General features: G+C 42.3%; 1 protein-coding gene across 3 annotated transcripts in view; it reads right to left on the bottom strand.

The window, feature by feature from the left end:
* DNAI2 (dynein axonemal intermediate chain 2) overlaps positions 1–23,219 on the bottom strand; it is a 315,671-nt gene that overhangs the window by 140,723 nt on the left and 151,729 nt on the right. For all 3 annotated transcript variants that reach the window (XM_085617361.1, XM_085617360.1, XM_085617362.1), the window contains exons 10-11: positions 7,834–7,969; positions 4,738–4,884 (exon numbers count right to left, since the gene is read on the bottom strand). In XM_085617361.1, coding sequence (XP_085473487.1) covers positions 4,738–4,884; positions 7,834–7,969 — 283 coding nt within the window. The remainder of the gene's footprint in view (positions 1–4,737; positions 4,885–7,833; positions 7,970–23,219) is intronic.

Genomic DNA, 23,219 nt, shown 5'->3' with positions numbered 1-23,219 from the left:
AAAAAAACAATATTAAACTAGCAAAAAGGCAATTTACATGAGGAGAGGCTATCAAGAGAAGCTGTTTTAGTACGATGACAAGAACACAATATACAGCTCATAGTTGTGTGCAGAGGAGAATAAAATTTCAAGGCTGGTTGGCGGGAAAATAAAAATAAATTATAAATATAGATGGGAGCGAACAGTTTGGGGAGAAAGGAAGTAACGTCTGAGGGAGATTCAAGGAGGGGCCGGGGTAGGGGTCATAGATGGAGGGGGAGGAGATTAGAGGGTGCATATTCGAAGGAAAGGTTGGGGGGAGAGGGGAAAGTCAGGAGGATGGTGGGATGGAACCGATTGGTGGAGGTTGGATGAAGGGTCAAAGGCGAGGTTAAGGACCCTAATATTTGTTGAGAAAGTGAAATTTGAGGTCTTTTTTAAGCTGAGGTAGGAGGTGTTACAGCGCAAGTCACTAGGGAGAGCATTCCAGATGAACGGGGCATTCCCGGAGAAGGAACGAGATTGTGTGATTTTCTTTTTTAACGGGGGAGGACGAGGAGTAGAGCATTAGTGCTTCTCATCGGTCGGGAGCAGCCCGCTATTTTGAGTTTGTTCGTAAGGTACAATGGGGTTTGTTGGTGAAGGGCTTTGTGTGTTATGCATGCAGTCTTATAGGAGGATCTTCCTTCAATGGTTAGCCAATTGAGGGCTTCGAGGGCTGGGGAGATGTGTTCAAAACGTTTACAGTCAGTGATTAGCCTGGCAGCTAGGTTGAGCACAGATCTAAGGGGGCAAGGTGTACTTTGGGGGTTCCGGAGAGGATAGCGTTACCATTGTCAATTTTGGAGAGAACTAGAGATTGGACAACCCATTTAAAGTCGTCAGATGGAATGAAGGGTTTGATTTTTTAAAGATGTCAGAGTGTGAAGAGAGCTCCTTTAGCTGAGCTTTTATGTGGTCGTTAAAAGTAAGTTTGTTGTCAATAGTGAAACCAAACGATTTCACTGAGTTTGATAAGGAGAGCATGCAGTTAAGGCTATTAAGGTCAGAGAGCGAGCCTTGGATGGGGAGCTGGTTGTTTTTAGGAGAGAAGAGAATGATTTCTGTTTTCTTTAGGGTTAAGTTTGAGGTAGCTGGAGAAAAACCAGGATTGGATCTTATTCAAGGAATTGTTAAAATGGAGTACATCCGAGTGGGATCTAATCTTGTAGTAAAGTTGGGTGTCATCAGCAAAGAGGTGGTAGTTGATTCCTGCTTGTTTCAGAATAAGGGTAAGGGGTTCCATAAAGAAGATAAAGAGAGAAAGGAAGAGAATAGCGCCCTGAGGGACGCCTAGGGAGACAGGTGTAGAGTTCGAGAGGCAGTCATTGAATTTGATTTGTTGTGTTCTGTGTTGGAGATAAGAGGAGAATCATTTGAAGACCAGACCATTAAGGCCAAATCGAGCTTTAAGTGAGTTAAGTAAGGAATAATGGTTAACTGTATCAAAGGCAGCAGAGAGGTCAAGGAGAATAAGTAGGCAGGACTCACCATTGTCGAGGGACCAGTGGAGGTCATCGACAATATTTAGCAAGGCAATATTCTTTACAACGCATACATTTACATCGCATGCCACTACAACACATTTTTTTAAACTACATTTATAACGCATTCCATTACATCGCATTATACCTTTACAACGCATACCATTACAACGCATACCATTACATTGCATTTAAGGTAAGTGTTGGATAGTGTAGGGGTAAAAATTACTATTCTAACTCCAGGGGGTGCAACAGTAGGGTAAGTGTTGGATAGTGTAGGGGTACTATGCGTTGTAATGATATGCGCTGTAATGCCACGCGATGTAATGCCTGCATTGTAGTGACATACGTTATAGTGTCATGCGTTGTAGTGACATGCAATGTAATGGCTGCGTTGTAGTGATACGCGTTGTAAAGGATGTTGTGATGTAATGACTGCATTGTAAATGTAGTGCGATGTAATGACTGCGTTGTAAAGGTTGTTTCACAGACAGGAGATGTATACCCCCAGGTTAGCCACACCCCTGAGGTGGGCAACCTGGTCTGTACAGCCGAAGAAGATTTCTGCCATTTTTAAAAGTGGGAGGATAGAGGCTTCTGGGTAGCAAAGGTGACACCAACCCCGGATGTGGTCACTTCAGGGGCGGATTAGCTGCTGGGGCTAGTAGCATATTAACTACTTACGCCCACACCCCTAACACCCTTAATTCTAGGCACCAGAACATCAGATCTGATTTGACTTGCAACAAAGGACAAAGAAGAGATCTGAATCTGAGACTTCGCGACCTTCACAAATTGAAAGGCACGATACCCTGCACCTGTGACAACCACTCTGCAACTGCACGACTGCGACTTGTTCTGAACCTAGAGACCGGTTCCCCAGGAAAGAGGACCCCCTCTGAGAGGTAAATGCAACTGCAGAACTCCCTTGGACTAGAGGCACTAGTCCCCTGCAGCTCGAGGTAAAGCACACTCATGGACCCACTACCTTTGTTCAATGCTGTTCCTCAAGGGAAAAGTGGACCTGTTGTTGTGTTATTGCATCCATTTTCCTCACCAACAACGTATAAGCGGCAAATCCAGCTCATCCACGGCTCCCGCTTCAGCACCAGGGACAGCCAGAAAAACTCTGCACCCGGGCCCTACGAGCCAGTCAGAATTCACCGACTGTTGTGGCCTGGTCCTGGGGCCCGCATCACCATACCCCCATGTCCTCCCATCTCATGGTTTCTACTGAACTTGACCTCCAAGTGACAGATTGTCACTAGTGATTTTCTCCATCGACCGCAACGTTTAAGTTTTGCAGTAGTAAATTGAACTGATTTATTGTTTTTCCAAAACCCATAACTCCAGATATACTCATAAAATTGTGTTAATTTTGGTGTCTAAATTTATATACAAATCTGCTTTTATGTTTATACATTGGTGTTGGATTTCTTTCGAGTCGTGTCAATTATATATCATCCATGTTGGTACTCTCAAATGTTTAACACATGTTCCTCTAGTAAAGCCTGTCTGCTCTATGCTACACTACCAGGACTGAGTTAGGGATTTATTATTGTGAATTCACAGGACATTTTGGGGGGTATTGTGAGAGTATTGCTTAGTAATGCCTAACCAGCCTCACTGCATAAAACTCACTTTCCTACAAGCAGCCATTTCTCTCGAAGATTAGTCCCAAAAGAAGAGCCACACGTTTCGGTATTCATTCTTTCTGAGCAAGAATTAGGGGCCTGATATACAAAAATTCCTAATAAGAAATTGTAAACTCTGTTGAATAAAAATTTACAATCTACAATTTCTTATTAGGAATCCACTAAAATGGATCTGGTGGAAGTGAGTGCAATTCGCACCACAACTTCTACCAAATGCACTGGTATTTTGGAAACAAACTTATCTTAATAGGTTAGTTCAGAAAACACTCATTAGTAGTAGGTGTAATTCGACCTACCTCATTAATATGCTTGAGGTAGGTCACAAATTGAAACCCACTACACTTGGTTAGATTCACAGGCATAGTGGCCTGGTGTGGTCAGCAGACCACCATGTCTGTGACTGCTTTTAAATAAAGCAATTTCTTTTTAGGTCTGGCACCATCCAAGACCTTTTGATTTTACAAAAATTATATGTACAATATAAGTACTTACAAGGGCATTCAGACAACTCTCTTCATCCATCTGTCTGTTGTTGTGTCATTCACATGTTGCTTCCACCCACTAGAGCATACAGCAATAGACAGTGGATCAGCCTACTTAAGCCACTGGTTAACTTCACTTTGGGTGACATTCACAAGTGAAACACCTGTGTTTTCACTGTGCAGGCAGCAACCGCCTGCACTTTCAAAGGGGATTAGAGATCCCGTTGCAGGCGGGTGCAGTCAGTGACTGCACCCGCCTGCATGGGGATGACTGGGGGGTCCATGGGACCCAATTTACCCCCTGCCACTTGCTCTCAGGAGGCGCACTGACAGTGCACCACCTTTTAAATGGCGCACTGACTGTGCGCCACCTTTTAAATGGCGCACTGTCATTGCGCCTCCTGCTGGCTGTTTGGACTCTGCGCCCCTGTTTGTAATATGTCGCGCGCACAGAGTCAAAGGACTTGCCTCATTTGCATAGGGCACTCCACTATGCAAATGAAGGAATACCCTCTAAAGGTAGCACTGGCACATTAAGTGAGCCAGCGCTATTGGTATTTTAGAAGGGGATGCACAAGCCAGTCAGTCAGTCAACTCAAGCTTTATTCGACAGTAAATGTCATAAAAGCATATCACAATAAAACCATAAATCACAAGATTTAAAAATTGATTATTGCAATAAAAATATGTGTTATAAAAATGGGTTAGAAAGATTTTAAAATGTGTACATATATTGTTAATAAGATTTGATGCTAAAGATTAATAAACAATTTACAAGTTCCAGGTAAAATATCAAGAACCTACATGGTCCGTTTTTCTGCTAGTAGTTTAGTTCTGATGTCCACATCCGTCCTAAAAACTTTGCACAAGCATCTGCGCCTCCTTCTATAATCCCAAAGAGCTCCGGGGACGCGTAAAGTGGGCGCAAAGACCCATTGCTCCCCCTGGGGCCCCTTCTGTAGTACGGCCAGTGGTGTCCCTTACACAAAACATCTGAATAAGTAAGATATGGTTGCAGCATAGATTTGAGGTGCACCTCATGCATCAAGAGATTAGCATATATGCTCAAACACAGAAAAAGTCTGAAACAAATCTTACTGTTGTGGCTAGGTTCTTCTCGTTCCTCTGTAGGGTCCAGAGTCCAGAGGAGAATTCTAGCAGCGTTGTGGTCCCTAGCTTGGAGCCGCAGGCGATAATGCGGCCATTATCCTGAATGCGCAGGCTGTAGAGAGGTTCATCACACACCTGCCCCAAAGAAGGATTGAAATAAGAAAACCTGTATGAATGCGACAAAACGCGACAGGGCATATACTATCGAATTTCAGTGAACACTTTATGTCACAACAAAGCACAATACGCATTAAAGCAGGTATGGACGCTATTACGGGTAAGTGACAGCTCACTAATTTTAAACATCTCCCACTATTGCAGATTCATCAGGCCCATCGCTTATGGCAGCAATCCAATGTAAGTTTGCCACCTCTGATAATCTTCTGGTCTCATATTCAAATGTTCGCATGAGGAACGATAAAGAAATCAAGTTTTCAATGCGTAGACATAATCAAATGTAAATTTCTCTTCTACAAATCCACTCATTTATGAAGGTACTCTGTCCTACTCAGCTATGTTCCCTATAGAATTGTCATTTTGGAGCAAATCGGTATAGAGAAAGATCGTTTCCATGTTTCCATTGCTGTATCCTTGTCAAAGCCCAATCAGAGTATCTTTTTAACCTTCTGTACAGGGTTAGGGTACATAGATAGTGCAAAGAGCACAGGGTCCATGGAGACTGAGAAATAGCTTGCAACACCTGGGCATAGTGAGGAGCAGGATCTAGAGGGCAGATCGCGTGCAGAACTTAGCACAGAATGAATATATGTAGTTACTACGCATTCCGTTGCAACGCATGCCTTTACCACGCATGCGTTACAATGGAATGATTTTTCTACGCATATTCTTTACCTCGATTATTCCTTTACCACACATTTTTTTTTGGGGGGGAGACACCCCCCCCCAGCGCCCTTTTTTCTGTTTTTTGCCTTTTTCTCACGTCTTCACCGACACTAAAAAAGGACTGAATCGGATGAGGAAGAAGACGTTCCGTGAAGACGTTGCTTGCGTGGTAAAGACGGTCGTGGAAGCAATACGCGTTGTAAAGATGTTTACGAGGTAAGTGTACCGTTGTAAACGTAACGCGTAGAAAAGCCTTTGTGGTAAAGGCTGTTTCCCGCACAGAAGACCATGGTTTAAGGCGCACAGAGCGCTAATATAAAGAGCTATGGATCAGATGTACTAAAATAGCACTCATCAAAAGTGGTCGCAAATTGCCCCAGGCCTTTTGCGAGTCCTATTATATTTTATGAATAAACCTATGTATTAATAAGTTGGTTGAATCGCTGTGGGTCACATTTTGGTCTCTCTCCTGAATATTAATGGGAAGGTCATAAATTGCTATCCACTACGAATTTGCTGCCATCACAGGGATGGTGGCCTGCTGGGGTTGATCATTCAGTCTCAACTCACGTGTTCGGCCAACGTAGAAGCTGACTTCTCCCTCATTTGTAATACCAGCCTGTCAGGGAAGAAAGAGGTGAAGGGAGGTTGCACACTTAATGGTTGAAGTTCGCTCACTTGCCTTCCTGCGATAGTGATTAAGAAAATTGTCATAAACATTAGCAAACGTAATGGACAACTATGCAAAGGTTCAAACGGGGAACCCATTAGGAAAGTAAGAACCAAATTGAGCTGGCATTGTAGCATAATAAAGGGAGTGGTACTTGTTTTTGACCTCTTTCAGACATCTCAAAACCATGAGAGATTTAAAAAGAAATGGTTGATTAGATAAACGTGAAAAAGTCAATAAGGTTGACAAACAACATTTAACAGGAGCTACAACGCTGCCCTTCAGGGCCAGTGTGAAGGCAAGAAGACAGGTAAGCCTGAAGAGGATCTAGGGATTTGCCTGCACAGCAGTTAACAAATTTGGCCCATCGTACAGAATAAACAGTTTTGGTGGAATGTTTGCTAGAACATAAAGCAACATCCACCATTTCAGGGGGTAGAGAATAAGAATTCAGGTTGCCCTGCTCAATCTCCAGGCACATATGTGTAGGCTCTGGAGGTTGGGATTATAACCTGTCACTGCGACTGTGAGAGGATGTCTGCCATTAGTTGACTATGTAAATCCCCACAAAGTTATGACTTGTGGTTGCTAATTACTTTCCTAATAATCACCACTGTTCTCCTGGTAATGCCAATGTGCGAGTTTCTATCGCCAAACTTACTGCAACAGAAAATCTATTGCACTTGCAGACTAAAAACCATAAAGAAATGCAATTTTGGGTACAAAATATTTCCACAGATTCAGGAAAAATATTTGTGATTTTTCCACCCGAGAGAGAGTGTGTGTGTGTGTGTGTGTGTGTGTGTGTGTGTGTGTGTGCGTGCGCGCGTGTGTGCGTGTGTGTGTGTGCGTGCCTGTGTGTATGTGCACATGTGTAGCCTGTCTATATATCTGTCTAATTAAAAGCAGACTTTGGTACTTGCTGTATTTGTTCCCTGCATGTCAAAGTAATTACAACTAATTTCTGGATAGTACTTCATAAAATAGCAAGGGGGGATGAAACCACCCACCTCCCAACCATTTCCTCTGTGTGTTCACAGAATGGTACGCCTTGCACGAATCTTTCCACTTCCAAGCCATCTTCTTGAAGGAGTTTCATCACTTAGTAGAGATCCGGACACCCCAGCTTCAGAGCACAACCCTGTTCCAGTGCGAGTGACATTCCCCCTGCTGTTTGTAGGCAACATGCAAAGGCATATCTGGGCGCCTCAGGGATAGCCAGTGAGAGTATAAATATCAATGTCAAGGAAGGATAGACCCATATTTTTTCCCTGAATATCCCTTCAAGAGGGCTTCTTCAGAAAATACTTAAATTAGGACAGATAATACATATCTAGTGCTGAATGAACAACGGAGTTGACATCAACACTTAAAACAGAAAAAAGAACCATATATTATCCTTGGATTCTGTCAGGGAAAAGTCTGGAAAAAAAAAGATAAGGTGTAGCCGCTATTATGTGATTTGTAAAAATTGAACTTAGCAGAGCACCTGGATGCATATGCTAGATATAGCGCATAAGAACAAGATCATACATTGAGCAATCAATACACAGAAAAAGGGTTTGGATAACCTTCAGACTCAGCGAGGGGTCATTCTGTTTGAAGAGGAAGTCCCAGACATCGAGGGTTCCATCCAGCTTGGTGGTGAAGAAGACTGTGGGTCTTGCAGGGCTCCAACAACCATCGCTCACATATGCCATGTGGTACCTGTACGACAATATTTCAGAACAATGATTCTTAATGCACTGCAAACTGTTCACTCTGGGTAAACTTCATAGAGATTTCCCACAGATTCAACATATTGAGACCCCCTGATGAATATTGATAACCTATGGCTGTTTGACGTGGTGTACTTCTTCTTGTAGAATATAGGGAACATTGGCAAAGCCAATAGGTCTCACCTATGCAAGAGCTGTTGGCTTTGCCAATGTGTCTTAGTCATGTTGCACACCAGTGTGACTGTTGTACAGCATAGCTAAATGTAAGGGGCGTAGAGGAGAGTGGCGTGGAGTGGAGTGTCGTAGAGTAGAGTTTCGTAGAGTGGAGTTGAGTGTTGAAGAGTGCAGTAGTGTAAAGAGTCATGGAGTGGAGGGTTGTGGAATATCTTAGAGTGGTGTGAAGTTGAATAGAGTGGAGTGTCATGGAGTAGAGTGTCGTACGATGGAGTGTCGTATAGTGGATTGTTATACGGTGCGGAATATCATGGAGTAGAATGTCGTACGGTGGAGTGTCGTATAGTGGATTGTTATACGGTGCAGTGAGGGAGAGTGTCGTGGAGTAGAGTGGAATAGAGTAGTGTAAAGTGGTGCAGATAGTGTAGAGTGGTTTAGTGTGGAGTAGACTGGAGTGGAGTGGTGTACAGTTGTCATGTGGACTGACTTGAAACAAAGGCATCTTTATGCTCACGTTTCTTAAGTTGACTTCTTTCTACAACATGATGGCTTTTGACATACATTTGTATATGTGTCAGTGCAGGATAGGATTCTCCCAAACGGCATTTGCTTAAATTTCACTTTGGTAGGCGCACAATCATGACACCTTGAACATTCAGTACAATGTATAGAGTTCACTGCACAACTATCAAGACTTACTGTTGCCCAGTAGGCGAAGATGCTATCTAACTAACCTTTTATTTATTTATTTGAAAGGTTTTATATAGCACTGGCTAGACCCGGAGGTCTCAGAGCGCCTTACATGAGTATCAGACCATAGTTGCAGGTTACATCGTTACAAAGGTTACACAGTATTAGAGCATAGCTACATAGTAACATGTTAGGTCGAGACAAACAATAAGGACATCTGCGTGAGGGAAAAACCGGTAGACGAGTAAAAGCTGCGTCCAAAGCCCAGTAAGCTGTGATCCCAGGGGAAGTAGTATCATTCCCCCAACTCCGTTGCGAGAGTCTCCCTTTACGCAGTGGACTCTCTCAGAGGGGTCTCTGAGACTACAAGGCCTACCTACTGGATCCTTCCCCAAAAAGGGGAGAGGGAGTGCTTTGCCAAGGGATACAATACCATACCTCAACTGTGAGTGGCTCCATTGGCGTTGTGGACTCTCTCAGAGGTAAACATTTAAGGCCTTTCAAAGACCTTGATATGCTGACATGGGCACTGTTTATTATATATATGGCTTCACTTCCTCGTTAAAATCAGAGGAGCACTCTGCTGACATTTTGAGGTTGCTGTATGTTAGAACTCCAGCTCAGCTGATTCCTGTCCGCTCCACGAGGGATGTCCCGCTCTACACCCAGACGGACAGCCTTATGATACTTGCCCACAGGTAATGGGAAGTTGGATCACCCAGCAGGGATTCTTGGTAGATCACCGACTCTAGGCTAAATTAGGTTAGGGAACATTAGGTAGAAGCACATAACATTCCACTACATATATGATAGCATATATTAATTGTTTCAGCACGATGATTGAGCTATTCATTCTCTCCACCATTCTTTTTTTTCTAATTATGGTGATATGTTTCATTCTATTACTAATTGCAGCACACATAGTTTACTAAAGAATCTCACTTTTTCATTAAATATTGAAACTGCAGTTTTTGTATTTCTTGTGTATTTTCTTTGTTATGCATGAAAGTCCAAACAAAAAGGTTCTCGATCTGTCACCATGATTTTCTTGGGGTATCACGGTTGTCATGTTCTGAAGTTACACACACATTTGTTACCCTGTAAGGTTAGGGGTTTGGATGGTGCACTGTGAGTTAGCAGGACTATAGGCCAACATCTCCCGAGGGGGTGCAGGGAATAAGACTCACACCATCCCAACGTTTATATTGTCTGTCAAACGCACAGTTTTACCACACTGGTTTAAGCCATACGACATGGCGCCACCAACGTTGGAGTTTTGGCTCTTATTTGATGGATTGCCTGAGTCGTTTTCTTTTGTATTCACCTACAAAACAAAGAGGTCCGAGGTAGTAGAGAAAATCCTCCTCAGGTAAGAGGGGATCCCTTATTTGTAACCCCTATTTGTGCTGGCTGTTGTTATGAGCTCAGATGTACCCCAATATAGGCCTAGGTAGCTGCACAACATTTTACCTACATTTATCCTATCTTCCTCTACAGAACGGCTCTAGCGCTGATCTTTTACCTAGTTACGTGCCGAATAAATGTTGTGTGTTTTTCATCGAAGACCAGTCTCATTTATTATGCATGAGGATTATTTTAGTATCATATCTTAATCCCCTGCCTGCAGGATTACCATCTTCTGTATAATAACTCTGTACAAAAGTCACCGCTATCGCCAGGCCCACAGCACCATTACACATCTAGGTAGGACCCTTGAGGGTACCTTTCTGGTATAAAAGAAGAGTATCTTCCCTGGGCAACCAGAGGAGAAACTTCTATGCTGACAAACACAGTGGTCTGACATCCCTTGTGGTGTGTCCAAATCGAAACCAAGACGGGGTCCTTTGTTCTTTCCCATCAGGTAATGGGGTTGTCTCTCTCCTAGGGGCTTCCTGGCTTTACACCCTACATACATGCTAGATACATTTAGGTACACTTAGATAGGGTTAGCATCTCAGGAGTACGCCTGATTACTGCCATGTATCTATATGCCTGCATATATTCACTGTTTTAGCAACATGGTAGAATTCTACCTTTTATTTATTCTGTCGGTGTTTGCAAATATATATATATCTTTTTCTGTCTAATGATTTTCGCAGCACACATATTTTATAGTAGAATGAAGCTGGTTCAATAAATGTTTCTTGAAAACGTCCCCATCATTTAGTCTGAGTGTTTCTCTGAGTCCAAGTGAGCATGGGCGAAAAGTAGTACACTGTTTCCACGATCCCTTAAGGATCAAGGGTTGTCATGTTCTATAGTTGCCAGAAACTATTCGCCCCTTGGCAAGGTGAGGGGGCTTATGGTGGCACTGTGAGCTAGCTGGTCTAAGGGCTAACACATCCTTTGGGGGTGTCTAGAATCAGTCTGGACACTAATCCATTAGTTTATGTTGTCTAAACATGCAGATCCTATATAATTTGTTATGAACTGCCCAAAAGGTGAAGATGTAATATTAGCAGACTTCTCCAACCTCGTTCCAGAGTCACTGAAACATACATACGCGCAGGAGTGGGTGGTAGCGCTTGCTCTTGCATTATACCGCAATCATGTAGGGTGGAATACTGAGTCACCTCACCATGAAATCCCTGTTAAATCTACTTCAACTCCACAGAGACAGTACCCAATAAAACATGACGCAAAGAAGCAAGTCAGGGAGATCTTATATTAACCTGAATACCAAGGTGTGATTGAAAATTGCATCTCTTCCAAGAATAACCCTTTGTTTCCCGTAATGAAACCAAACAATTCACACTGTCTAGTTTTAGCCTACAGGAATTTGAACACATGCACAAAAACATTTGCAGTACAAAATGCACAGTGCCGCATTAATGAATAACATTGTGCGGAAGAAACACAAAACAACACTAGATATCTCAAATGGATTCTTTTGCCAAAATATAGCGCCTGAATCCATTTGACAGCATTTTTGGTAGATGTATGACGTTACAACACATGCTGTTACAGCGCATGCTGTTACAACGAAAGTTTTACAACGCGAGTGCATTGACAACGCAGTACATTACAACGCAAGTCTTTACATCAACTTGCACTAGATGGCGTGCTAACATTAAAAAAGTGTAATTTAGTATTCCAACTCCAGTCCACGTAACAGTAGGGAAGGTGTTGGGATAGTAAACTACACTATTTTTAATGTTAGCACGCCATCTAGTGCAAGTCGATGTAAAGACTTGCGTTGTAATGTCCTGCGTTGTCAATGCATTCGCGTTGTAACAGTTTCGTTGTAATGGTAGTGCGCTGTAAAAGTTGCGTTGTAAAGGTTGTTCCCCATTTTTGGCCCTAGGCTCTCAACGCCAATGCTGTAGACTGCTCAAGGGTATAGGAATAGTCCCGGGTTGTTCTCAGCAAGAGTATCAGAGTTACTTAAAAACTGTGATGAGGAGGCATTGTCCTACGTAGATGATATTTATCTGAAGGGCGATGAATTATTGGATCACTTGCACAGGGTGAACAACATAATTGTGGGGTTTGCTTCCGAGTGCTACAAATCTAACCTTAAATAACAAACTATTGCCTACCTCAATGTCCTATTTTTAGGATATGAGCTTTCAAGTGAAGGGAAAAGCCTAGCAGCTAAATTTTTTGGAAATTGTGCGCTGCTCCAACCTCCAAAGACTCTGAAAGGATTACAATCCATTTTAAGATTCCTACATTTTGTCAGAACGTACATTTTGGATTACGCAGCAAAAGTAAAACCTTTCTATAACTGACTTTTCAGTTTGACATTGGACACAGGAACACATCGAAATTCTCTGTTCCATACAACCTGACATGATAGCTTCCAAACACCTACACACACGTATAAATACCACGAAGTTGTTGATCCGTGGAGTCGTGGGTCAATCAGGGTACACTTACCTGGCCTTCAAGAAAGGCAAAACTCTATCCAATGCATACAAATCACATTTGAGACATAATAACAACAGACCTCTCCCTATAGGTTACTTAGTTCATTAGTGGTACATCATATGATAAAGATAACATCATTTTCCCACAAGTCTAACGGAGGCAGAGACCCCTTTTCATATGGCTCAGGTGTACTTTTAAGATGTGGCCATGACTTCCCTTGGTTGCCCTTGACTTAGGTTTTCCATATTGCTGGTCTAGCCAAATTTGATTCGATACTTCTTAATTTATTATGCTTTTATCCATCATGGCCATGATTCTCCTCGGTTTTCTTTGATTCAGGCTGTCCATATTACAGGTCAAGCCTTTTTTGATCCTACATTTTCCAATGTATTATGCTTTTACTCAGTACCTACTACGCCCACCTTCTGTAAGGAACTTAAGGAATCTTTATACTTCCATTAGAAGTCCTTTTGTGCTGGCATATGGCTGTGTTTTATGTGTATACCCCATACCGACGAGGCCGTCTTGACTCCATAACCTCGCCTGAAGTAGCTCTGGCAGCATTTTGGCTGTAACTGAACTATTTGTAACATATTTGAATATATTGTGATATGAAGCCCCTCACACCGCATTATCTATAGATGCTTATGACCTACGGATGGTAACAAACCACCTAGTGATCTGTACTCTCTGCGCCCTGACAAAGGAACTGTTGGCAAAAGTTCCACTCCGAAATGCGCGTCGGCGCTCTTTGTTGTCCTGATATGATTTATGAATTGTATGTTTGTCATTTTGTCCATACATAGGTTGTCTATGTGTATTTCTGTTTTTTTCTTTTTTATTTGAATATTGTATGGTATGATTGGTGTTTGTGTATGTTGTGTTGTCATATTGTTTCTACATATGTTGTCTTATTTTTGTGGGGCTGTTCCTATGTGTACTATGTACAGTAACATTTTTATACAAATTAATGTTATGAAAACTTTATAAAAAAAGAAATTGTTTGATAAAATAAACTGGAAAAAATTCCATTTGACTTGTGGGACAATGATGTTATTTTTATCATATAATGTACCACTGATGTACTAAGTAACCTATAGGGAGAGGTCTATTGTTATTATGTTTTGATTTTCCTTGCCTCCCGCTCCCTCTATTTAGATATTCAGGGACCCTCTTTTGTATTTATTGTTACAAATTTCATTTGTACACAAACGCTGAAATGCGTTTTCCATTAACAAATACTGACAGCAGTTCAGACTGCTGTAGTGAGAGAAAGAGCACTAGCGCAGGGGAAACTAATAATTGTCGTAATTCCAGTACCAACCTTAGAGGCTGTTACGAAAGCAAGAGTTTCAAACGTGAAAGCATTATATCCATAATGGATACAATGGGATAATTATCTCACTGCAACAGATGTAGACTTCAAACATGATTCTACATCAAAAACACAAGCATTCCTGAAGTATGAACAAGAATACCATCTCCCGAATGAAATAATGCCTCTAGATCAGTATGAATACATCATTTACACTGGTGGATCTGCCCAGCCAGCAGTAGGAAGTAAACAGCAATACAGCGTGGCATGTGCAATTGTAAAGGGACATATGCAGGACGGAAAATTCCGTCCTAAAAATGCGTGGACCCAAACTCAAGGAGATTGCACGGCACAGCTGGCAAAACTAAAAGCCTTACTACTGGCACTAAAAAACACGGATCGGGAATTCCCCACACATATTGTGTGCGATTCGTTTTACTGTGTCCAGTCATATAACAAATATCTTCACTATTGGGGCCAGACTGGGTTTAGAGAGTGCACAATAAAGTACAAGTTGCTTTGGGAACAAGTGCCAGAGCTTAAAAAAGGCTTGCCACAGGCTCATGTAATTCACACATTGAGTCAACAGCATGTTGGTGTGCACGTTAAAGGGAATTCTCTGGCTGATGAAACCGCCAAGGGGACAGTGAGTATTACTGCTGTTGCTGCAATCACTCGTTCTAGTACGAGAATAGTCGGACAGATAATGATAGCTGTGAACGCTATGCGTAACAGCAGCTCAGCCTTCCCAAAAGGTTTTCCACTCAAATGCTCCAACAAATTAGCGCACAAAATATTACCTATGCTCAAATTCCAGGAGCGGGGGAAACGTGGATCGCAGATTAGGTTTAATTCTAGGTGCACTTGAGGGTCTGGGTTCAGCACACGCAGGTATTACTGCAACGGTTTCTCTACTGAAACAACGTAGTTGGTGGCCAGGCCTTACCAAACAGACCAAGGGTTTTGTCTTTAAGTGCGACATCTGCCAGCAGATGAAAGGTTCCACCATAGCACGTCCACCTCAGACACCACTAATGATTTCAGACAGACTTCTTGCATGTGTCTATTTGGACCACTGCGGCTCCTTACAATCAGACGGGGCTTACAAGTACACCTTGGTGGAAGTGTATTTATGCTCTAGATTCCTGTGGGTTTGGCCACAGCACTTGGCTGACGCTCGAACTGCTATTAAGGATTTTTTTTTAATTTTTATTTTATTTTAAGAGTTTTATATAGCGTGAACTAGACCCGAGGATATCAGGTATCAGAGCGCTTTACATGAGCACCAATTTCATTACAGAGGGACACATTCATTTTTGTTAGGCACGGAGAGATTAAGTAATTTGCCCAGAATCACAGGATGTTGAGTGTGAGACTCAAACCTGGTTCCCAGCTTCAAGGTCGACCGCTCTAGCCATATGGCTCAATCCTCTTCCCGATTTGTGAATCTTCATAGGGACATATTCAATTGACACATTACATTCTGACTGTGGCCCTGTGTTTAGCTCATGGGCTTACAAAGCCATGGGAAGTTTGAGTGTGGTCTTGCGGTACTGCTCTCCATATCATACCGAGGGAAATTCGATTGTGGAAAGAAAAAACCGGGACTTAAAGCACTCCTTAACAGCTAGGGTATTAGGCTTGGGCGGCAGTTGGGTCAATCACCTGTATGGGGTCCAGAGGGCACTTAACAACATGCCAAGAAGTTCCCTGAGGGGCCGCACTCCTTATGAAGTTCTGGTCGGGACTAGAATGTGGGTACCCGATCTCGATTGTGGCAGCACAGTGGCAGATGAAAAAACATTTGACATTAATGATCGTTTGGCTGTTTTACAGAAACTCAATGAATTACCCCCAATACAAAGCAACATCCAAATAATACGCACTGCCACAGAGGAAGTGAAAGCTGTTCCGGCAAGGCCTACCTGGGTCCTGAAGATTGGAGACCTGGTCAGAGAAAAGATTGTGGACAAAAAAGAATTTGGGCCATCCTACAGAGCGCCTGTACCTGTCCTGGCTGTGGAAGGAACAAGAACAGTTCCTCTTCCGCCTCTTGCTGGCAAGAAAGAAAAGAGATTTGTCTCCATCGATCTGATCAAACCACACTATGTAGCTGATACTGAATAGTAGGCCGCGTGGACTCCTGGGTAGCCACTGATCTCTTCTAGCTACAATACAGGAAGTTCAGACAGAAAGATTAATAACATTTGAAGATTTTTCTACACGAAGTGATGGAGGTACCAGCAATGAAATGGAATTCTTGCCTGTTGAAATTGAACAGCAACAAAATACAAATGAAACACAGATCTCAATTCAGCCTAATACCGACATCTATGTGAATATGTCTTGAAACGAGTCATCTGCCAGTTCTACAAAACCTACCGAGCTACCAAAGAAAGATCGAATGACGTCTGGCTACTTCATCGATTCTGATACTTTCTCTCTGGATCCAAGTGAACCCGAATCACGGGCACTTCCTGTTTACCACAAACAAAAATTACGTGATCATTACCTTTGGCTGAAAAAGACTTATTTTGTTTCTCCCTGGCTACAGCTTGGATTGCAATTGGTCTACTTTTCCTAGTCCTTTGGATAGGTGGAGTGACTGTCTTTTTCCTGCTTCTGAGTGGACACTATCTCCCAGAACGCTCCGCAGTACAACATGTGTACCTGGTTCTGAAACCACATACATCATCACATCATGAACAAAGAGACCTGTCCTTAGTGAACATTACAGCAGTTCCTAATCCTGAAGGAATAGTTTGGGATAGGGTTGTATATGATGCATATGGTCCTACAGAACTTTTAAAATTACCACACTTGTTTAAAATCTCTCTAAGTGATATCATCACCTCCAGCACCTTCTCTGATGTTTGGGACTTTGAAACCGTAAATGCTATGCTGTCTGATTTAAAACAAGCTGCTGCATTTTCCAGTAATGAATTGTATGATGATACATCTGATTTTGACATCATGTATTGTTAACAACACTATGGTCATCATTTCTTGCACAAAGCAAGTATCCCACGAAATGTTTTCTCTTACCATCAATGGGAACATTGTCCAACACCGCCAAAAGGTAGTTCAGTAACATTTGCACAAAAGTTTGCTTATTTTTCTGGGTTCAACACTTCAGACCCAACATCTTATTATTATAAGCTTGCACCTACACCTCCAAAGAAACATATGCTCACTAACACGAAACAGATATGCTCTGCCTACTTTATTTCCCAGTTGTCTTTACATGGTTTGAGACCTTTGGAGGGACACCATAAACACAAAATCTGTCCGGGAGACTAAAGATTGGCAGGTTCAGGGAACTGAGTTCTTATTTAGAACATGCCTAATACCACAGTAAAATATCTTCCTGAATAACACAGTGCAACAGAGTTCCTGTCTTGGGTTATCCAGGTTCAAGGACTTGAACACACCTCAGATTCTCTCTTTTACACACTTTGAGGCATGGCAAAAGAATACACAACATAGTGAGCATACAGTAGATGACATTCTACATGATGGTTCGTACAATTCATCAGACCCCAATTGGAAGGGATGGCTGGTTTGGCCTATCAACACAAATAGGTGCCAGTCAAGATTCAGGGGTAACACCAAAGGGTTTAGTATCCATAGGCCTTACCAACGCTACGTACAAACAGAACACTCGGGGTGGTGACATCTTACAGTGTTGGGAAGTTATGCCTAGAGTGCCTAGAAACCTCAACACTGACCCAAGTGAAGCAACACTTGTCCTTACTCTCTGATGACATGGATCTTAGAGATTTTTTGCTAGGTCCCCAGAAGCCACGTCAGAAGCGCTTCTTATACGCTGTTTACAACGAAGTATGGAAAATCTCTCAACAAGAGGCTGCTGAGAGGTTGCGTGAGATTGCCAGGGTTAACCTAGGAAAGGATTTGGCAGTAGTTGACAATGGCATGACCACATTGACATCCAGGATTTGTTCACCGGGCAACATTGTGTCTTCTACAATAGTTAAAAAAGAACAGGATTTGTGAATTCTTCAACATGGGCAATCACAATTGTGATCCATTCTATTATTGAGCTGGATGCTGCAATCACTGCATTTTGGCGACATGCCCTGGCGGTTTATCAAAATACGTCTCTGTTTTCTGCATACAATCTGACAGACAGACAGACAACAATGTTAATCCATGGCCATATTACACTGCCAGTCACGATATTCCAGTTTCAGTACTGTTTACAGTATCACTAGGTAGGCATGCCACTGATATTTAGGACAGTGCTTCTAAGCAGGGAATGGGCTCTGACCTTGCTGGACAGCGTGGTACAAGTCACAGTAGTTCACTAGAGCCTGATGGATTGTCTGTTGGGAGATGAATGAATATATCCAGGTGGAAACACCGGTCACTAGGGTAAGTGTCCCTCATCGTCTGTATGAAATTCATCTCCAATTGGAGGGGGAAATACTTGGAAAAATGAATGTTCTCTTTTGGAAGAACTTGTTATTCGGCTATGACATTCTTTGGCCCAAAAAATTGACCACCTAATTTGTGATGGATTGCCTAAACGAAGAAACAGTAATTTTGCCTATTTTTTCCAAGCTCATCCTGGAATCGGTTAAACATACACCTGCCGGGGGGAGGGCATTAGCACAAGCACCTGCATTAAACAGCTACCATTTGGGGTGGGATGACAGTTCCCCTTATCATGAAATACCAATCAGTGCGACCCCATAACTTCAAAAACAATGCCCCATAAACAATTATGCTAAAAAACAACTCAATAGAGATTGTTACACAAATTGAATACCAAAGTGTAACAGAAAGTTGTTCCTCTCCTATCCTTTGTTTCCCATTCATATTGTCTAGTATTAGATTGTAGACATTTAAACACAGCTACCCGCACATTAACAGAACAAAACACGCACAGCACAGCACTAATGAACAATATAGTGCGTAAAAACTACAACACTACAATGGATAGCTCGTAAGGATTTTTCTGCCAAAATATAGCACCTGGAAGCAAGTACCTGACCGCATTTTCAACACTGGGTTCTCAGAAGCAGTTCTGTAGATTGCCCCAGGGGTATAAGAACAGCCCCAGGTTGGCTTCAGCCAGGGTTACACAACTTCTACAAGAACGTGATGACCAGGCATTATCCTATGTTGATTACATTTATTTGATAGATGATGATCTTTATACACACTTCACAAGAGCAGATGACATAATTCTGGTATTTACTCATGTGGACTACAAATTTAATTTGAAAAAATCAAAACTGCCAATCGGGATATAAAGCAGTTTTTAACAGCACTGGTATTAGGATCAGGTCACAGTTGGGTCTATCACCTGTATGGGGTCCAAAGAGCACTTAACAATCTGCCTAGAAAATCCCTGGGTGGTCAGGCTCCCTATGAAATCCTGTTTGGGGTTAAGATGTGGGTGCAAGACCTTGACAGTCTCAGAACAGTGGCGGCAGAAACACCTTTTGAGATAAATGACCATTTGGATGTTTTACAAGAACTGAACAGCTTCTTTGACGCACAAAGCAACGTCCAAGTAAAACACACCACTAGAGTAGTGAATGAAGTGCCAGTGATTACTGGTTGGATCCCTAAGACAGGTAACCTAGTCCAGAAGAAGAAAGTGAACAAAAACGATTATGGGTCTGTCTCTGCCCTGGCGATTGAAGGTACCAGAACTGTGCTTTTAGTGCTGCTCGCTGGCTGCAAAAACAAGAGATATGTGTCATGAGATCTCATCAAACCACATCATGTGGCCGGACCTACACAGTACATCGTGCAGGTTTTTGGGGAGTTATCTTTCTCCTCTCATTACCATTCAGGAAATCCCGTTGGGGATAGTTAGCACTGAAGTATCTCTTCTACCTGCTAAATCAACAAAGGCCATACAAACAACTTGTACGGAAACACAGACGTCTTGTCTACAACCTAACACAGATGATGTCTACATCAATGTACCACAGTTTGAACAACCTCCAAGTTATACGGAAGTTGCAGACCTGCCAAGAATAGATCGAACAGCCTCAGGCTATTTCATCAACTATGATGACTTCTATTTGGATGCATCGGATTCACCTCCACCTCCTCTTCCACCTCTCCAAGGCAGGCTGCAGGCTGAAGAAGACGTACTTTGTTACTACATGGATATACCTATGGATTACAATTTTGCCACTTAATCTGTTCCTCTGGATTGGTTTTGTGATTATGAATGTACACTATCTCTCAGAACGCTTTATCGAATATGTGGACTTGCTTTTAATGCCACATTCTTCATCACACAAAGTTAAAAGAGGCCTTTCGCTGGTGAGCATCAATGCTGTTCCAATTCCTGATGGAATTGTTTGCGATAGGGTACTGTACGATATATTTGGGCCTACTGAATGTTTACAAATTCCATATTTGTTCAAGTTATCATTGAATGACTTTATCACCCCTAGTTCAATTTCTGATGATTGGGACATTAATACAGTACATGAGATGCTAGGTGATCGAGTGCATTCAACTGTTTATAATTCCGATAAACTCTATATTGGTAGTGCTAATTATGATTAAATGTTTTTTTTCAACCATGTGGTCAACATTTGTTGCATAAAGGAAGTACTTCATGTGCTGACTTTGATTATGCACAGTGGGAACACTGCCCTGTACCACCACTGGGTAGCTCCAACATGTTTGCACAGAAGTTTGCATATTTTTCAGGTCATGATTCAACAAACCCAGGAGCTTATTATTATAAGCTAACACCAACACCAGCTAAGACAAATATGCTGACCGACACCAAGCTGATATATTCTGCATCTTTTCTTTCCCATTTGTCCACACAAGGGTTTGACTTTTGGAGGAACACGTAGATGTGAAAATGATTTGAGGATTGACAGGTTCAGGAGAAGAAGGCTTTGTTTAGAGCATGCCTTATACTACACCAAATGATTTTCCTGAATAAGTCTGTGCAACAAACATCATGTCTTGGACTGGCTAAGATAAAGGGCTTAAACACACAAAGAATTCCCACATTTGCACTTTTCGCGGATTGGCAGCAGTTCACAAATTATACAGAGGAAACACTGGACATTGTGCTTCGCAGTGGCATGTACAGTTCATCTGGCACCAATCATCGGGGAAGGTTAGTGTGGCACTTAGACACTAACAGATGTCAAGTACCTTTCATGGGTAACAGAAAAGTGTTTTAAGATCAACTGACCAGACCCACGTTATGTGCATATACAACAATTTGGGGTGGTAACCACATACAGAGTTGGGAAGTTGTGCCTTAATTGGCTAAAACCCTCAAAATTGTCTCAGATGAAATGACACTTGTCCCTACCCTCTGATGACATGGGTTTACAGCACTTTCTTTTAGGTCCTCGAAAACCACGTCAAAAGAAATCCTTGTATGCAATATACAATAGAGTTTAGAAGGTTGCACATCAGGAAGTAGCTGAGAGACTGCACAAGATTGACAGGCCGAATTTAGAAAGGGCTTTGGCGATAGTTGATAATGGTATGACCGCTCTATTTACTAGAATACACTCTCTGAGTAACATTGTCTCATAGGCGATAGACATCGTAGAGGAGGATATGCCTACGTTACAACATGTGCAATCACAGCTTAGAGTTATCATGTTACTGAGCTAGACACTCCAAACACTTCGCACCAGGTGCGTACCATGACAGCACCTTAATGCCATGAAGCTATTTTTACCTTACAATCATACAAATCAGCAAAAATAATAGCAAGGAAGAATGTGACATACACGTTGTTACACATAGGGAAGCTAGAGAAACTAGCATTCGTTGTTGCTGAAGCACCTTCCGCGGTTTGGATATTCCACAGTTTTATTTCTCTGCCAATATTGGCATTCCACTTTGATAACTGTTTACAACACCATCAATTGGACTGATATGAAGTGAGAGGGGAAGGGTATGTACAGAAGGCATGGATTTTACCCTATGGATACTGCTATAGGAATGGCGAAACGTAAGTTTTTCTTAGTGGCTCCCACTGCGAGAGAACTTTAGGACATTCCTTAGTATGTAGACAATAGTTGCTGGACAGTGCAGGTAATGCATCCATTGCTAACTTGTCCTGCTATCTTAAAGGTTCTCCCGCTGCTGTGATTCATCTGAATTTCAGGTTACTCTCTAATGGGAGCTATTTGATGTTGATTGATCAGTGTTGCTGTGAAATGAAACCGGGAATCGCCTACGTGGTATATGTTTCTGGGGTCATGACCTGTTGTACCTTATTATTGTTTCCACCTGCCTGTACAGTTAAGTAGGCAACACTGTGGCCTTCAATTAAGCTTTCAAATGTGCATTTTGATACCGTAAGTAGACTGAAAGCCGCTTTGTTCCAGAAAAATGTGGGCTTAACATCTGCAAGGGATACGTTAGATCTTCAAGTTACAAGGTCATCTTCTGAGATACAGTACCTACTTCGCACCAACTTCCCATGCCATTTTGGGGAGCTGGTTCACCTAATTTTTAACATGTCTAATACAGGGAATGTAGTTCACCTTTTTAAGATCATTGGCTCTGGTTTGGTTAGTACCTTCCAGGCAATCTTCTGAGTTATTCCATCATTTATGCACCCCACGCTTGGAAGCATTTTTGGAGGTCTTCTGCTGGTCCTACTCCTGATTGTTGGGACTGTGCTTTTATTTTTTCTGCTCTGAAATGGATGTCCCATCACAAGGCCATCAATGGCACTTTCACATGAGCTCTTGTGTCATGAAAGCAACTCAGACTCCAGGAGCTAAATGAACAATGGTTCTTGTCCTTCTGGGATGTGTGGCTATACTGCGTTCAGCCCGTATTCCACTGTCTTCTGTGCACTTTTGAGTGCGCTTTGGATATATGCTTGGGAACGCAATCAATTCAGTCACCGGACATTGCCCTGATGACTGGTCCATTGACTACCCATCTGTACTGTTGTCCATGGTGCTTACTGAATTAAATTTATGAGACCTCCTGGGATGCTTCTGCTACTGGTGGACTAGATCTTGGCTCAGTTTCTATGGAATTGGCAGTGGCACCTCCCCTTTCAGCAGCTGCTAAGGGAGCTGGATGGGAACAAATACAAGCCTCGAAAAATGTACTCGTCCATTCTCTATGGAGAGTCAGATTTTATTAGGTCGAGCTATTTTTAGCACCTACTCAACCGTTCTGGCAATTGAACTTAAGTTGG

Source organism: Triturus cristatus, chromosome 7 (genome assembly GCF_964204655.1).
Source record: "Triturus cristatus chromosome 7, aTriCri1.1, whole genome shotgun sequence".
Lineage (NCBI taxonomy): Eukaryota > Metazoa > Chordata > Amphibia > Caudata > Salamandridae > Triturus > Triturus cristatus.
The sequence above is the reverse complement of the archived record's forward strand: the minus strand, read 5'-3'. Positions and strand labels throughout refer to the sequence as shown.